We start from the raw sequence: 16054 nt of genomic DNA, 5'->3' as shown, positions 1-16054 counted from the left end.
GAGAAAGCCAGTGACTCAGAACCTTTGCACATGGCAAATAAAGATACGCTCTCAATCAAATAGGGGATGCAGGTATTTGGCTGAGATGGCTGGCTCAGTAAGTGGCTTTAGTAGGCAGACCATGAAGAGGCTAGCTTACAGGAAATATCTTTGTCCACCACAAACATCTATATCTTCTTGTCTTTCAATTTCAGGTGGTTGGCAATCATTCAGCAATATATACCTGTTGGAAAAGGGACCTCTCTGAAGGGTCACCACATACTTTTTGCCTTCTTCCTCCTCTTTTTCCGACCTCACTTTTGCTGGCTTTAGGACTCTGGGCACTTTACCACTGCTAACTAGTGCTCAAGTGCATGTGCTCTCTCCCTAAAACATGGTAACATTGGCTCACACCCAATGACATTTTTTATTTACTTGTAAGTCCCTAGTAAAGTGCACTAGATGTGCCAAGGTCTGTACATTAAATGCTACTAGTAATCTTTGTAGATTTGTTTACCTAGGCTTGTAGGTTGAAGTCTCCTGGTCTGTTGCTATAGAGTCTATTTTTGCAACCTGTTGTAAGTAGCAGAATATAGCTATTCTAGTTGGGAGCCTGATACAGTGTACTTTTTGGTGCATGTCTGCTATGTTTTTAAAGTATTTTTTGAACTTTCCTTGTTATATAGGTGGTGGCTTATACTAGTATCCACACCTGTGTTTTGGTGTTTTTTTGGGGTTCAACGGGCGGTACACATGGTGTGATTTCACAGATTGCACATACTGTTTTTTAATTAATTTTTCTTATGTGTAGGTATTATTTAACAACACTGAGTCCTGATGATGGTCTGACGGACCTCTGACTGCCACTACAGGCCCAAACATTGACGTTACCTTCTCATTTGACAAGCTGAATTGAAAGTCCATGATACTGCTTGAACTGGGACTGAAAACCAGGCAATTATTGTGCAGAACTGCATCATGAGGAGGGTTATAACCCCTGCCTGGATCTGCAGTTGGGATTCAATCTTATGATCTAGAGGGGTTATATACAGTGTTGTTGTTTATCAAATGGACATTTGTTGGAATTGTTGTACATGTTTTTGAACTTCCTGAATCCTATTGAGTAATATATTGGATGTTAAAAGTACGGAGTTGTCTTATTCATTAATTGAAGACTGTTTAAGTGAGACATTGTCTTCAAGTGTATTCATTTTTAGAAAGTAGGCATTTCTCTGCACTTACTGCTGTCTGTGCCTTACAGCCGGTCACATATGGTCTGTGCTGATTGACAGCTCCCCTTGTGCATTCCACCCAGAGAGCCATAAACAGAGGACACTCAGCTGCATCTGCATACTGATGGGGCTTCCTGATGAGGAAGGGTGGAGGGACTCTCACTTACAATTTAAAGGCTAGTGGCCTGACCCCACACAAAGGAGTGATAACACCCCCCACAGATCCCCTGGCAGACAGTACTGGGTCAAAAAGGGAACTGGTGCACTTCAAACCCACGCTTTCAAGTCTCCTCCAATTCAAAGGTACATTTGAGGAGATATATAGTCTGTGACCCTCTAAAATATGACACTTTCATGAGTGGATGAAGGAATCACAAGTTTCTTCCCCACTTTCAGGCAAAATTCAGAGCTGTAACAGGCACTCTCAACCATGTGTACAGATTTATTTTATTGATTTGTAAAAATGTTACTCTAAACCAAGAACATTTGTATGTTTTCTTTGTGAATCTCAGGGCAGCCTTCGATTTGCTTTCCTAAACAAAGTTATGGACTGTATTAATAAACATGAAAATGCCGGACCTGCTGCAGCTAATAATGTGTCTCTACAGTAACAAATATGCCCAAGTAAGATGGGGTAGGAAGGACGAATTGACAGATAGGTGCGCCATTGAGAGAGAGGTTTACTATGATTGTGTTTTAGCTCCTAGGTTCACTAAAAAAAATAAAAAATAAAAAAAATAAAAAAATAGAAAAAAACAACCTTGATCATTTTTCACATCTGAAAAACACACAACAGCAAATGCCCATGTATGTGAATAAACAGATCCATCAGTATTTAAAACATCAACATGTGCCATCCTTGGTGAGGTGGCAGTGCTTATTTGCCCATTCTTCCCTGCCAAGTCTCAAGCGTGTTAGAATATGTTAGGGGGGGGGGGGGGAGGGAGAGAGGCGGGTGACTACACACTGGATGGTTCCAGGGGGGAGTGAGCATTGTGCAAAAAAGCGAAATTTTTGCAAAATCAGTCCAATACATCATTATCTAATGACAGTAGGTAGTCCCGTAGTGGTTTCCATATAACTTTAGGACTTTAGGTCAGGAAGGGTGGGGCTGTAGCATAGCATAGTCCTCACTTGTATCACAATAAATCATGCTTTTTAACCACTCCTTGTCGGGGGCAAATCTTACAAGGGGGATTCCTTTGTGCTTCCAGGTGCAAACAGAGTCCTTGTGACCGTGGAGGATGCACAGCCTTGGATGTTGCAGACTTCTTGCAGGATCCAGAGAAACAATGTTGCAGTGGGAGCCTTCCCATCGGAAGCAGACGTGTTTCGGTTCCAAAGCAGACCAACAGCGGTTCCAGCGGTCCGGAACAGAAGATGTCTTGCAGAGAGTTCCTTGGAGAGTCTTGCTGGAAGAATCCGAGGACCCACCCACAGGGGAGCCCTTAAGTAACCCTAAAAGAGGGGTGGGGTGGGGGTTAGTCATTCTTTGAAGTGACCAAGGTATCAGAGGGGGCAGGGACATCATCTCCCTGGCCCAGGGCTCAAAAAATCTACACGTCCATTCGCTATGGCGAGTCATAATTGATCAGGGTGTGATATTTTTAGTACTTATTCACCCCTCCTGGTGAGTTGACAATGAACAGGTGTTCTGTTCAGTCAGAAAGTGGAGGGGCAATAAAAGATGCCTTTAAATTTTGTTATTATGTCACATTTGCTCTGTGTTCACAGACAGAGGTCAAAAGTCAGTTTGTCTGACAATTAATTTTTCTTCTCAATGCACAGTTCCAGGACTCTGTAAGGTGAACTGTGTGACCTGCTGATTAGAATGTAAAATAAAAAGGATATAGGGTGGATTTTGCCTAACACAACAACATTTAAATGACTAAATCAACTGTACTGACATTAAAATATATATTTCAGTATTTGTGAAAGCCCATTTTTTGTATTTCCGTGTGCTGAGAAAAATATTTAAATAGGATGTAAACAAATTAGAATACTTTTAGGTGCTAATGTGCAAAGGGTATGTTTTCTGAAACCCAATTTTCACAGTGCTAATAGATATATTTTTTAAAAATATCTTTTATTGATTTTTTAAGCAAAGATAGTGAAAACTCACATCTACCGTATATAACAAACATTACACTTCTCCCAGAACCTCCCCCCAACTTCGCTCCCAGCATACAACATGTCATTTCTCAAATATCATAGTACTGCCAAATAAGAAAACTGAATCTTCACAATTTGTTTTACATTTATGTAGTAGAGGCTTCATCCGTGTCAGAATCAGAGGTTACTCGTGGATTGTCTGAGATTGTGTCACCTGGGTGTTTGAGGCAATCTAATAGTGTGTCCCATTGTCTTGCTATGTCTCGAGTCCCTCTCTCCCGTGCTGCCTCTTGATATAATATATTTCCCTCTGCTTCTGTCCATTTTATCATTGCATTCTGTCACCTTTGAATGTGGGGGCCCCCAGCGTCCTTCCAATGAATCGTAATTTCTCTTTTGGTCAAAATTAGTGGTAGGTCAATAGATTTATTGGTTGTCTTTTTGGTAGATGGGCAGGGAAAATCCCCTGATAGTGCTGTCAAGGGAGACAGCCTCAGTTTCCTGTCCGTAACCGCGGCCAAGTTCTTAAATACCTCTTCCCAGTAAGGTACTATTTGCTGACAGTTCCATAACATGTACTCTAGTCCTGCTGCTGGTTATCTGGGGCAACCCCCACCTCCGGTGGCATAGATCTTTGCAATTTTTTTTTTAGGTGGGGGAGTAAGATAAGCTCTGTGATAGACATAGAGGTTTATTAATTTAAAGCGAGCATTCCTAGTTGCGTAATATATATGTGTAGTAATCCTGGCCCATCTCTACTCGTCTATGGGTGTCCCCAATTCCGTCTGCCGCTTCAACCGGAGTTTGTCCAAAGGAGCTGATGTGTCTTTGTATAGGGCTTTGTAAATTGCTGATATCGCACCCCTGTCTCCCCCCTGTGAACAAATAATTCGGCATCCTTCGTGTATAGGTGGTTCGTGAAATCCCAACTTCCAGGGCCGCTGTATAATCCTAGTAATCGCGTTATATATAAGAAACATTCCGGAGGGGACGTCAAACTGCTCCTTCAGCTCAGTGAAGGAACGCAACTTCCCATTATGATACAAGTCCCCTAGTACTGTAATATTATATGTAGCTAGTTTCTCGATCCCCCGTTAGGGGTGCCCGCCCCCGTTACGTGTATCAGACCCACTATTGATACTTCCGGGGCATATGGGAGTGCTGTATGGGAGCGCCGAGGACTACGTTCCCAACACACTCGTACAGTATGCAATTCTGGTGGCAGCCGTTGTTGTTTCCCTCTGGGGCTCAGCAGTACGCCCAGGAGGGCGTGAAATGATCCGCCTAGATTATACTGTAAATTCCGGTCCGCTGGTTCTTCATCTAGAGATCTTGCCAGGCATTGCAGCTGACCAGCCCAGTAATACATCTCCATGTCTGGTGCAGCCAACCCCCCCTCCAAAGTGGGTTTCTGAAGAGTGCCCAATGCCAGTCTGTGCCTGCTTGATCCTCAGATGAAACTAGATATCATAGAGTTAAATGTGTCTTATACGGATTTTGGAATAACCAGCGAGTGAGTAGAGAAATAGTACAACAATCTTGGCAGCATTATCATTATTAGTAACGCCACTCTCCCCGTGACCGCTAGCGGGAGCATCCCCCAAAAATGCCTGTCAGTTCTCAATTTCCTTATTGCTCTATGTACATTCCCCTCTAGTAAGTCTCCTGATTTATGGTATATGTTGACTCCTAGGTAACAGAATGTAGTGGGTGCCCAAGTGAGCCCTCACGTGTCATTGATCCTCGGGACCCCCTCCATTAGGGGGAAGATTTCTGCCAATTTATCCGTAAACCCGATACACCGCCAAAGCACTCCAACATAGCCATAGCTGCCGGAAGGCCAGTTTCCGTGTCCCCCAGGAAGATTAGCATGTCGTCCGCATATAGTGCAATGTGATGGTCCTGCGTTCCCACCCGGAGCCATTCAAAATAGGTGCCTGATCTTGCCATTCGGGCAAGCAGTTCCACCGCTATTGCAAAGAGCAAGGGTGACAGGGGACAACCTTGCCTGGTGCCGCTGCCAATTTGGTATGGATCAGATATGGTCCCCGCCCGTATGTACTCACGCCGTGGGATTCGTATAGAGCAGTTGCGCCCAGCGGACAAAGTCGTGCCCTAGACCCAGTCTCAGCATTACCTTTTCTAGGTAATCCCACCTAAGGCTATCAAAAGCCTTTTCAATATCCACTGAAATAATCGCCGCCTGGTTGGAATGCAGAGTGGAGTATGGAGACCAGTCGTCTTATGTTCTGTGCTATGCTACGCTAGGGGACAGATCCAGACTGTCATATAGGGAAGACGGGCAGCTAGTATTCGGCTAAGTCTCTTATAGTCCATGTTAAGCATGGACAAAGGGCAGTAGGAACGCACATCCCTCGCCGGCCTGCCCGGTTTTAGAAGTGGTATCATGACAGCTTTGTTTGTGGACTGAGGCAGTAATCCCTTCTCCTTCGCTTCTGTGTTGTATAGGGTACACAAGTGTGGGGCCAGATGTTTCAGGTATACACTATAAAACTCCACAGGGAGTCCGTCAGCCCCCGGAACCTTTCCTCTTGGCATATTTTGGACTGCGGCTTTAATATCCGCGATAGATATTGGTTCAGCTAGGACGTGTCTGTCTTCCTTCCCCAGTTGTGGGAGATCAAGTTCATCCAAACCCTCTATCTGGGTGGAGCTCAGAGCCTCAACAGGTGGTGCATCAGAGAGCTAATAGATTATATAGTTTTTTTCAGTAAAGCTGCAAGGTAGTGAAAATATTTTTAGACATTTCTTGGAAATGTATTGTGTGTAGATGACACTATGCTACCACCTCATGGTTTAGGAATACATTTAAAAGTGAGTTTAAACATAAAATGAGAAACATTCCTGCACTGATGGCAATGCTGATGGGTCATGTGTTTTCTATATGTGGGCTAGATTCTTGTGATACATACAGCAAACTTCAGTTTACTTAAACAAAAGAGGTTTTATTGTACTGCAGAAATGCTGAGCTCACATATTTGGTGCAATCATATGTGAGAATTAAGTAAAAGACTACTCTGTAAACTGTGTGAGACCCATTTAGGGTCATGTAGATTATTTAAGTTACTCAACCTGCAGGTCTAGTAACATTTTTATGATTTTCTAGGCCTGCTTGCCTAACCAGTCAGATGCTCCCAGGGGCCTCCGCCCATCTTGTTTCCAAGATGGCAAAATCAAGTGGCCACCTGGCAGAGCTATGTGCACCTCTGTAGGGGAGGAGCTGGACAGGGTGGTGATCACTCCCCTCTCCTTTGTGTAGTTTCGCACCAGGGCAAGAACTGGGGGGTTCCTGAACTAATGCAAACTGAATTATGCAAGGAGGGCACCAAATGTGCCCTTCAAAGCAGTCTGGTGGCGCGCAGAGGCCACCCCACCCCAGCCCTTTGACACCTAATACACAGGGGGAGGTGGTCCCACCTCTCCCTTGCAGGAAATACTGTTTTCCATTTTGTGTGGGGCAGGATTTTCAAACTACAAGATGACTGAAGTATCTATGATTGCTTTCTTTTGATTCCTAGCTAACCAACAATCTCCTTTTTTTTGTCTGTTATGTACCACACCTTGTGCTAAAACGATTACCATATTGTTAATTTACCAGCTAATGAAAGTTTGAAAGAAAAACACCTAATCCCTCTATTGTGCGAGGAGGAATTCACAAAATCTGTCAGTTATACCCAGTCATGTGACCCAAGACAGGCTACAGGCACAAAAGGGCAAAAAATGCCAACTTTCAAACAAGTGGTATTTCTATAACTGTGATCAAAAAATCCGACTATCATTAAATAGGGTTTTTCATTGCAATTCCAAAGGCATCAAACGTGATATCGCTACCTCCTCTTAATTGGAAATTATAGCTTATTAAAAGTAATAAGGAAATCAATTTATCGTATGGGAGGAGTAGGCCTAACAGTAGTGAGAAACAACTTGTGTTTCACTACCAGGACAAGTAAAACTTAAAAGTGCATGTCCAACCTTTTAATTATAAGGCATCCTGCCATCTGGGTTACATTAGGGGTGATTTACATGTAATAAAAGGGAAGATTAAGGCTTGGCAAGGGAGGTTTAATGCCTAGTCGACATGGCAGTTTAAAACAGCATTCAGGCTGAAGTGGCAGGCCTGGGACATGTTTTAAGGTGCTACTTAAGTAGGTGGCACAATAAGTGCTGCAGGCCCACTAGTAGCATTTATAGACCCCGCGTACATGTAGTACCACTTAATGTTACTAGGGACTTAGAAGTACATTAAATAAGCCTATTGGGTAAAAGCCAGTTTAGTATGTTTAAAGGAGGGAGCACAAGCACTTTAGCACCGGTTAGCCATAGTAAAGTGCACAGAGTCCTAAAACCAACAAAAATGAATTCGGCAAAAAGTAGGGGGAAATGTTTGGGGAGAGGGCCAGATCCAATACTTACCTTTAGTAATGCTCCCAATTCTATCTGCAAATTCCTGGCTCCCCAGTAGCCAGACTGCATCCAGAAACTTTTCTTAACAGTGCTCCCGCCCACCAATAGATGGCACTGTGCAGCTCCATGTTGGTGCCAAATTGTCTTGGAAGTGACTGAGCAGAGTTGCATGTAAGTGCCACCCTACACGTCAATGCCAGGTTCTTCTGTTTCCCACTCCAATGCCTCAAGCACAGAATATGAAAAATTGTTGATACCATTATGCCGAATACCAATTTGGGACTTCTTTAGGTGTTAAACGAAGCAACTCCACAGAATGGTGGGAAGAGAGGAGGTCAGTGTGGAATCTGATATCTAAGGTAAAGTAACTTGCGCTTCTGAGGGATACTTCTAACCGCAGATTCCTCACCACAGAGCAGATACCAAAGCAGTAGCAGTCCATTCAGAGGGTCTGTAGACTGTATTCAAACCAAAACGGCCCTCCAGTACCCAACGGTCTGGCAGATGTCGAGGACAAGCACTCAACGAGCCAACACAATTGTAGTAGCCTTAGTACTGGTGTAATGGGCTTTCAGACCTTGCCGGGCTAGGTTTTGGTCAGTAGAGAGCAGATCTTGATACAGAGGCCTATCCATCTCAAGAGGGTCCTCTTCTGCGCAGCCATCCCTTTCTGCTCCGAGAACACCACAAAAAGCGGATAGTCCACATGGTATTCCTTGATATACTCAATGTAAAAGCTTAAAGTCCTTTTGGGGTCCACAGAAAGAAGCCTCTCCTCTTTTGAGGAGTGAGGGAAAGCAAAGAAGGCTGGTAGAGAGATTGACTGCTTAACATGAGAGGGAGTCATGACTTCTGGCACAAGAGCCACCAGAGTCCTCAATACAAATGTGCTAAGGAAAAAGAAGGTGCTTTCTACAAAGTCACGTGATGCAATAAGCAAATATATTGGCTTGAAGATGTACATGTGAAATGTTAACGATGTTAAAGACCCCACTGTCCCATCATAAAGGGCTTGGAAGGAAACATGCGTGTCACACTTTTAAGACATCTCATCACAACAGGTGATTTAAATGAGGAAGGTTGGTCTAGTAAACAGAGAAAGAACAAAAGAGGTCGACAAATAAGCTTTAACAGTGCCTACTACAAGGCCTCTTTGGGCCAAAAGAAAAACAAAGGAAGCTTGAACAGCTTTACTTAAAAAAGGATCAGTTTCAGTAGCACAACACCAAACCACAAATTTGTCCCAGCACCCAGCCAAAATTGATTTTTGCAGAAGGACACCTGGTGGCAACGATTACATCTATCATCAGCTGCAGCTACCCAGTCTCCATGCATAAAGGTGTAGATTAAGCAGTTCTGGGTGGATGATCCTGCCCTACTGCAGTGACAAGAGATCCTAACTAATTATTTATTACAATAGGTATGCAGAAATTAAGGGGGGGGTAGAAAGAAAATCTAGGCATGGGGATGGAGGAAACAGATCAGGGGTTATGATTGCTCAGAAGCAGGAGTCCTCACACACCCAGGTTGGTGTCATGCCTTATCATCAGGCAGCTCCTCGTTGGGCCGGTGCTGCAATGCCCAATGCACCCCTCAAGAGGGCTCTTTGCCGGAGGTCTTTTTGAGCATGAGATGCCGATATGAGGTGTTGGTGCTCCAACTGTAAACTGGTGTATTGTAAATAAAAAATACCTAAGAAATACCCAATTAAATTTAATGGGTTGGTTCTCTTGTTAGAATTAAAAAACAATGAGTGGCTGAATGTGGAATTATTGGTCCCATCCGGCTAATAAAATAAATGTGTATAAAAAAGGTAGATATGTTTCTTGCTGCAAGTGTCACTATCGATCTGGGCAATTCTTCAGGACCGAAAAATTAAACCTGATCTACATGTGATGGAGGAGAACAGGTGTGGCCTCAGCAAGAAGTATCCCAATCACACAAATCCAAATCCTCACAGTAAAGTATACCTAGGGATGTCTAAAACCCAATCCAGAAAAAAAAGAGACAAAGAAATGTTCACCAGTACAGTAGGTATATGATGAAAGTACATTAAGGGTGTTCAATAGTCACACCAATAATGAATACAAATAGTAGAATAAATTCATGGACCTCCACCCATGTGGCCACAACACCACCCTCGGTTTCCTCAAGGTCACCAGCAGACCTTTCTGCAAATCTTCCACCCCACTTTTTTCAGAGGTTCGGCAGAGGAGAAAACAAAAGAATAGGGGGGGGAGGGGGGGGTGGCGGGGCAAAAGAAAGTCCAAAGGCAGGAACAAAAACCACAAATGCAGACGAGGAGCCTAACCAAAAAAAAAAAATGAGTAGTCTATTATATACTAAGACATCTGCAGTTGAAACCAAGATCCTCCAAAAAGGCCTTGGCTTTGTTCCCACACACCAAAGAGACAAATTTCGCCTTACCTGGAAAGCACACAATTTCTTTAGTAAAATCAGCCTCTGTATCTTTTTCAATAGCAAAACAAACCACTGAAACAGATGACTCTGGGTTACAGAATCCCTCCAAATTCACCCTAGCGACAGGCATGATTCGGTGTGAGATTTTATCTTATGAACAGGCAGTACTAAAAGAAATAGGTGAACTTAACCATAGCAATCTGTTCCAGAACATGTCCAATAAAGAACATCTGTGGAGCTGCAGGATGGATATATGAAAATATATATTCTGCAGGTCCAAGGACACCATTCAGACACTTGGGTCTAGGGCAGACAAGGTATGGCCCAGCTTCAGCATTCTGAATTTCTCTTTCGCAGGACAGTATTTGAATACCGAGCCTGAGACACTAGTCTTCCTTTGGCACAAGGAAATTGTGAGAGTAACAACCCTCTCCTCTTTTTAGAGTCTGGCACACTCTAGGCCAGTGGTTCCCAACCTTTCGACTTCTGTGGAGCCTCACTTTATCATTACTGGAACCTGGAGACCCTCACTGAATCAATACTGGAATCCCGGATGCAACACCATATACGTCCAAGAAGGCATTTGCTGTCTCCCAAACTGAATCTGAACGCTCTAATAGTCCAGTTATTAGATTAACCAAATTTGTGTTTAACAGAGGACGTGGCAGTGAACACACACTCAAAGGCAGGCAATATTTATTTAATTAATTCCAAACAATTAACTTCAAATAAAGAAAATACTGAAATGATAAGAGTTTTGGTTAATCACTATTGTCGCTATAAATATTTAGAACGATATATTGCTATCTCATCTGCTTCTCCTTTTTCCTGTTACTTTCAAAATATATGAAAATCACACAATTACTGCAGAAATGAATCAGTCTGCATATTTTTTAATTTTGCAGTAATACTTATGCATTGAATATGACCGAGTCTTGGCCAACACAACCCTAAGTTGCCATAGTTAATACCAACCATTGGCACTATAAGCATCAAAATGGCAAATAAATTACACCACGAGTGTTTCAGCCCCATGTCTGGTGTTGAAAAATATATGAAATTATATTTCCGAGATGTTGCCAAATCATTGTGCATCAACACATGTGAATGGGAAAAAATTGTGGTTGAGCATTCCAGAGAGCAAGGACAAAAATGTTTCTGCACAGTGCAATAAATGAAAGCCATCACTGATATGCGGTTCCGGCCATTGCAATTAACAAATGTGGTTAAATACACATCATGCAGGTTTGTAAAATATAAGAATAATATATTTCAACATGTTCTACCACACTGCTGGGACACAGGAGGCAACCTGGAAACCGTGATGTGTATATCACCCAGGGGTGTGACTGCTTGTTTTACACGCTAGGCTATTTCCCTCTTCTCTAAATTAGCCCCAGGAACAAACTGTAGCCTAACTGCCCGTGGCACTTTACAATTACTTCAGGTTCATTCCATCAACACTGTTGTTTGATCGATCACAGGAATGATCAAGGATATACAGAAAAGAAGTCTGAAATATCAACAAACGACAGCAGAAAAAGCACCCTGTTGAACGAGATTACTTTCAAAATTAATCTAGTAATTTCATCCACGGATCATAGCATTTGTTTTGCAAAACTCCGCAAGAGCACAAAGGCTGATTTCCCTGCTACAAAAGGAGTACCAGCACCATTGATACCTGTGACTAAGCTCTTTCATTCCCATTTCATGTTCCTTAATTAACTTCCAAATGTCAGGCCATTGGAAAGTCTAGCATAAAACTAATTTGTAAATGTAAATCAGCAAACACAAAACGTGATATCACAGGCAAAACATGTAGAAAACACAACAGAAGTCTTTCAACCCACCCCCAAAAATATTCTGTTGACAAATGGCTTGTGGAATAAATGGGAAACTTTCTTCAGAATCGGTTTCCAACAAGGGGGACTCCCAAATAGGAATTTGCCTGCTAACTGGGAGCACAAATTCAATGCTTTTCCACATCACAGTTAGCCAGTGACAACCTGGAAGATCGTGAACACAAAAAAACTGTTCAGAATGATGTAAAACACATAGTAATCGTGAAAAATTCTGATTCAATCTGTTATGCCTTATTCCAAGCAGAAAGGCACACAATAAGAAATATTTCTGTTAATTGTTCACCCCCGTGGTATTGATAATGTGGCATAATTTTATTTAGAGAGATTGGAATGAGCGCTGCAGTAACCGACAAATGTTATCTTATATAAAGTAAATAAAACAGAGTTTGAACCACAAATGGACTTGCACAAAAAGGAAGACGCACCTTGATAAGTAACTCGCCTCACAATCGGACATGCTCCTCACAGCCCTTAAGAGGGGAACATGACCCACATCAATAGCAATTGCTAGAACAAAGACTCACAGTCAGACTATGTCCCCATGCACCCTTCCTCAGGGAGCAATACCAATGCCCATTTTGAATTGCTGTCTTGTTATTTGAAGGATTTACTCAGATACCTGTATGGCGAACAGTTGGTCAAGAGACATTTACAAAGACCAGGATTTTGTGGAGAACGGGGCCAAACCCCTCTTAAGGCCCAAGTATCTATTTATATTTAAATCACAGCAGACTGCAATATGCTGCTGAAGGTTTAGTATGGGCTTTTGTGCGAATCATGCGTACAAAACAAATGCTTAGCAGCTCGCAATTAGGGAAGCATCCAGTAGGAGCACATGCAAATAGAAACCTCCAGTTCTTCCTTCGAGAAACCACACTGATGTTTTTGAAAAATAAGGCACTGCAATGAGAAAGGGGGTTCATCTCATTTAATGGAGCAAGGATTTGATAAATGAAGCTGTGTGTGTCTGGACAGGCAAAAACAAGAAGACTAACGTGTGAGCACTGAAAGTAGTCTTCTGGTCAAGGGTTCCCAATCCCTATTCTGGGGAGGATGAAGTTAAAGAACGTTTGCTTAAGAGAAGCACATCTTGAAGAAGATGATCGCCAAGGTTTGGTTGTGTTGAGAAATGAAATGGCTTTTCAAACCAAACACTAGTAACATCTTCTGCAACAGCTTTACAAATGCTCTAGAAGGCCTTCAGCACTGTATTCCTCTACACAGGAGGTCATACTGAGGTTATGGAGAGGCGCAGATCAGTACACCCTGTCCCATTTTATGTTCAAGCTGTATCCAGTGCCGAGTTCTGAAGGCTCCATGCCTGTGATTCAAAGATGCTATTGATCCCCATGGGGGCTTTCAGGAGTCTGGTGGTGCTGGATTGTTGAGCAGCCTACGCAACTAAGGATGCAGATCAACTGGCTCAGCCTATTTGTGAAAAATCAAGGCCATACTCATTAGCTGGGTGAAATCCGTACAACCACAATGGTGGTCCAGTCCTCGAGGTGGAGGTTTAACTAATCTAGTTCATGCTATAAGTGTTTGACATAATTGAGTTGTATTTTGATCCGTTCAGTACTGCTCCTCTCTATTGGCAGTGGGGTGTACAAGGTGGTCATTCAATGTGTCTTTCAAGTAAACCGGTGGGAGAGGTCTCCACCTCTTTATAAGGATTGGGACATGCAGGAGAAGGAATGGGAGTAATAGAGATTACACGTAAGTGTTCTAGCCATTACTTAGAGTTTGATTAGATCAAAACGATCAGCAGAGATTTACGAGCTCCTCAGTCAGTTCCAACTTGGGAATATCTTCTAGTTTGGCATACTGCCTGCAGTAAGAGAGTTAATGTGATGGTTGAGAACAAAAGAACTGTGATTCAAATACAATAAACTCCAAGTTTGAACATTTATGCCTGGCTGCTCCTATGCCCGCAAATGTACATCAAAAAATTAGAAAAAGGGCTACAGACAGTGAGTTTCTAAGAAGCAAATGTTTATAAAATATCACAAGCATATTGGCATAATTGTATCACTAACATCAAAAATATTTTCTTAGTGAAGGCAATACAAAATATAACCAAAGTACATACATTCACAATCTTCAGTGTTGCTCATGCCATCCATACATTCCTGGATTTCTGTGAATCCACATAAAGTCTGCAATAAAAGCAAACCAGTTTTGTTTTTTTAAACCTGCAGCTAAACAATTTTGATTTGGCCCCCAAATTCTAATGCTGGTATTGAGTGAATAGATTATAGATGGACAATTGCTATAGTCCACATATAACTGCACTGATAGCAAATAAAAAGAAAGAAAATAAATGTATATAAATTAGAAAGCAAGTAAAATTAGCAAGTGTTAGGGTACTTTACTTCAATGTTTCTGATGATCACACTTTTTCCATTGGTATAGAGAAAGTTATTGCCCTTGGGGTCTCCGCCAATCACTTTTGACACTCCTCGTTCAACCTGGGGCAGGCTAGCAAACACTTTTTCTGCAAATAAGAAAAGAGGAACGCATTAAAATGATTCATAATAGGCTATCTACCATGGTAGTGTTACTTTGAGGATTTTCATTCAGGGCGAAAGTGCTGCTAAAACGAAAACGCCACATTAAATAATTTACTAGTCGTGTGGTTCAAAGAAGGGCTATGCGCGGTTTCCTTTACATGTTGAACTTGGCTGAGCTTAAGTGGGACGGGCGCATCTGATGAATGACGTTTTAAAAAAAACAAAAAAACAGCGCGTGCTATGATGATCAGGGTTCAGAATAGCTGCACTTTCATATTACAAATCAATTCCTATCAAAGTGAACGCATATTGTTTGCCTGTCGCTCTGCCGCAGCTTCAGGAAGCCTGCCCTAGGAGTTTACAGCGCTAACAAATGATGCAACGAAGACACATCATCCACAGCTGAGCGCGTTTTCTGTTTTTACAATTGGATTTTTTTAAATTAAATATAATGATCCTTGAGTAACGCCTGTAGCGTCTGACAAGAAGTTTAAGAGAAAGCTTTAAAGAGTTAGCACACATTTATTTGACGTCTACTTGGATTTTTTTCTTTGCAGATCTGCCCTCGGTTTATATAAAAACAAGTTAGAAAACTACAGCAACCCATTGAGAGTACTGGAAGATCGCGAATACCAGCATTACGTCTTTTGCAAGGATAACGCAGGGAGTCTAGAATTGTCAGCTTCTGTTTCCGTGATTCACATGCCAGTAAAAACACCCTTAAACGTGGGTGTAGCCGCTGCGCTCTGCCAGCCGCAGCCTCTCCGTGGATAACGTCCATGCAGGCTATGACAGGTTCTATAGCGAGGCAGCCACTGATAGTCTCCATTGCCACCCAGAAGCCAACGTCTGGATCTATTCTATGGACTTAGGTACTTACTAATCTCATAGGGCATCTTCCTGGTGACTGCTCTCAGATGGACGCCGCGGTTTGGTTCTCAATCAGCCGCAGCTCCTGTCAGGGAGTGGATAGATGCCCAGACTGCGCCTGCTACCAAGCTTCTCCTCAAACCCGGAAGCAGGCGGCGGGCTCACGACTCTCCGTAGGCTGTTACCATATATAGTCAACTCGGTGCCTAGCCTCCCGCAGCCGCCCTTCCTTCTCAGCCAGCACTGCTGCCTGCAGGGGAAATAGCGGAAGCGACGTCAGGGAGAACAGTCCACTAAGCAGACAGGGAAATGAGGAAGGAGAGCCTGAATGAAAACATAGCAGGAAGTGGTGGAGGAGGAGGAGGAGCTGGTCTAAGCAGTGCGAAAATCTGACGGCCATGTGGGACTTATCCTCTTCCACTTGATTCAGGGCAGACCAAGTTCGAATCGTAAAATTAAAGGGATAAGATGAAAGTTTGTGCATTTCATTTGAGGTTTGTGGAGTTTTAAAATTTTGTGCAGCACTATTGCCCTACTTATTGACACATTTCAAGTATTTTCTTTCCAGTTAAATGGACTTAAATACTTCTGAGAAATAATTGAGATGTACCAGAATTATTCAAAGTTATAAACGTAATGTTGT

At 42.6% G+C, this 16054-nt stretch overlaps 1 protein-coding gene across 1 annotated transcript in view; it reads right to left on the bottom strand.

Annotated features, from left to right (window-relative positions):
• Positions 1-15759, bottom strand: part of WDR1 (WD repeat domain 1) — a 220473-nt gene extending 204714 nt beyond the window's left edge. Inside the window, exons 1-2 of the mRNA XM_069202820.1 lie at positions 15422-15759; positions 14404-14525 (exon numbers count right to left, since the gene is read on the bottom strand). Coding sequence (XP_069058921.1) covers positions 14404-14525; positions 15422-15437 — 138 coding nt within the window. The 5' untranslated portion in view covers positions 15438-15759. The remainder of the gene's footprint in view (positions 1-14403; positions 14526-15421) is intronic.
• Positions 15760-16054: the final 295 nt, after the last annotated feature.

This window comes from Pleurodeles waltl, chromosome 1_2, assembly GCF_031143425.1.
Source record: "Pleurodeles waltl isolate 20211129_DDA chromosome 1_2, aPleWal1.hap1.20221129, whole genome shotgun sequence".
NCBI lineage: Eukaryota > Metazoa > Chordata > Amphibia > Caudata > Salamandridae > Pleurodeles > Pleurodeles waltl.
Note: the sequence above shows the minus strand (reverse complement) of the source record. Positions and strands in the feature narration are given on the sequence as shown.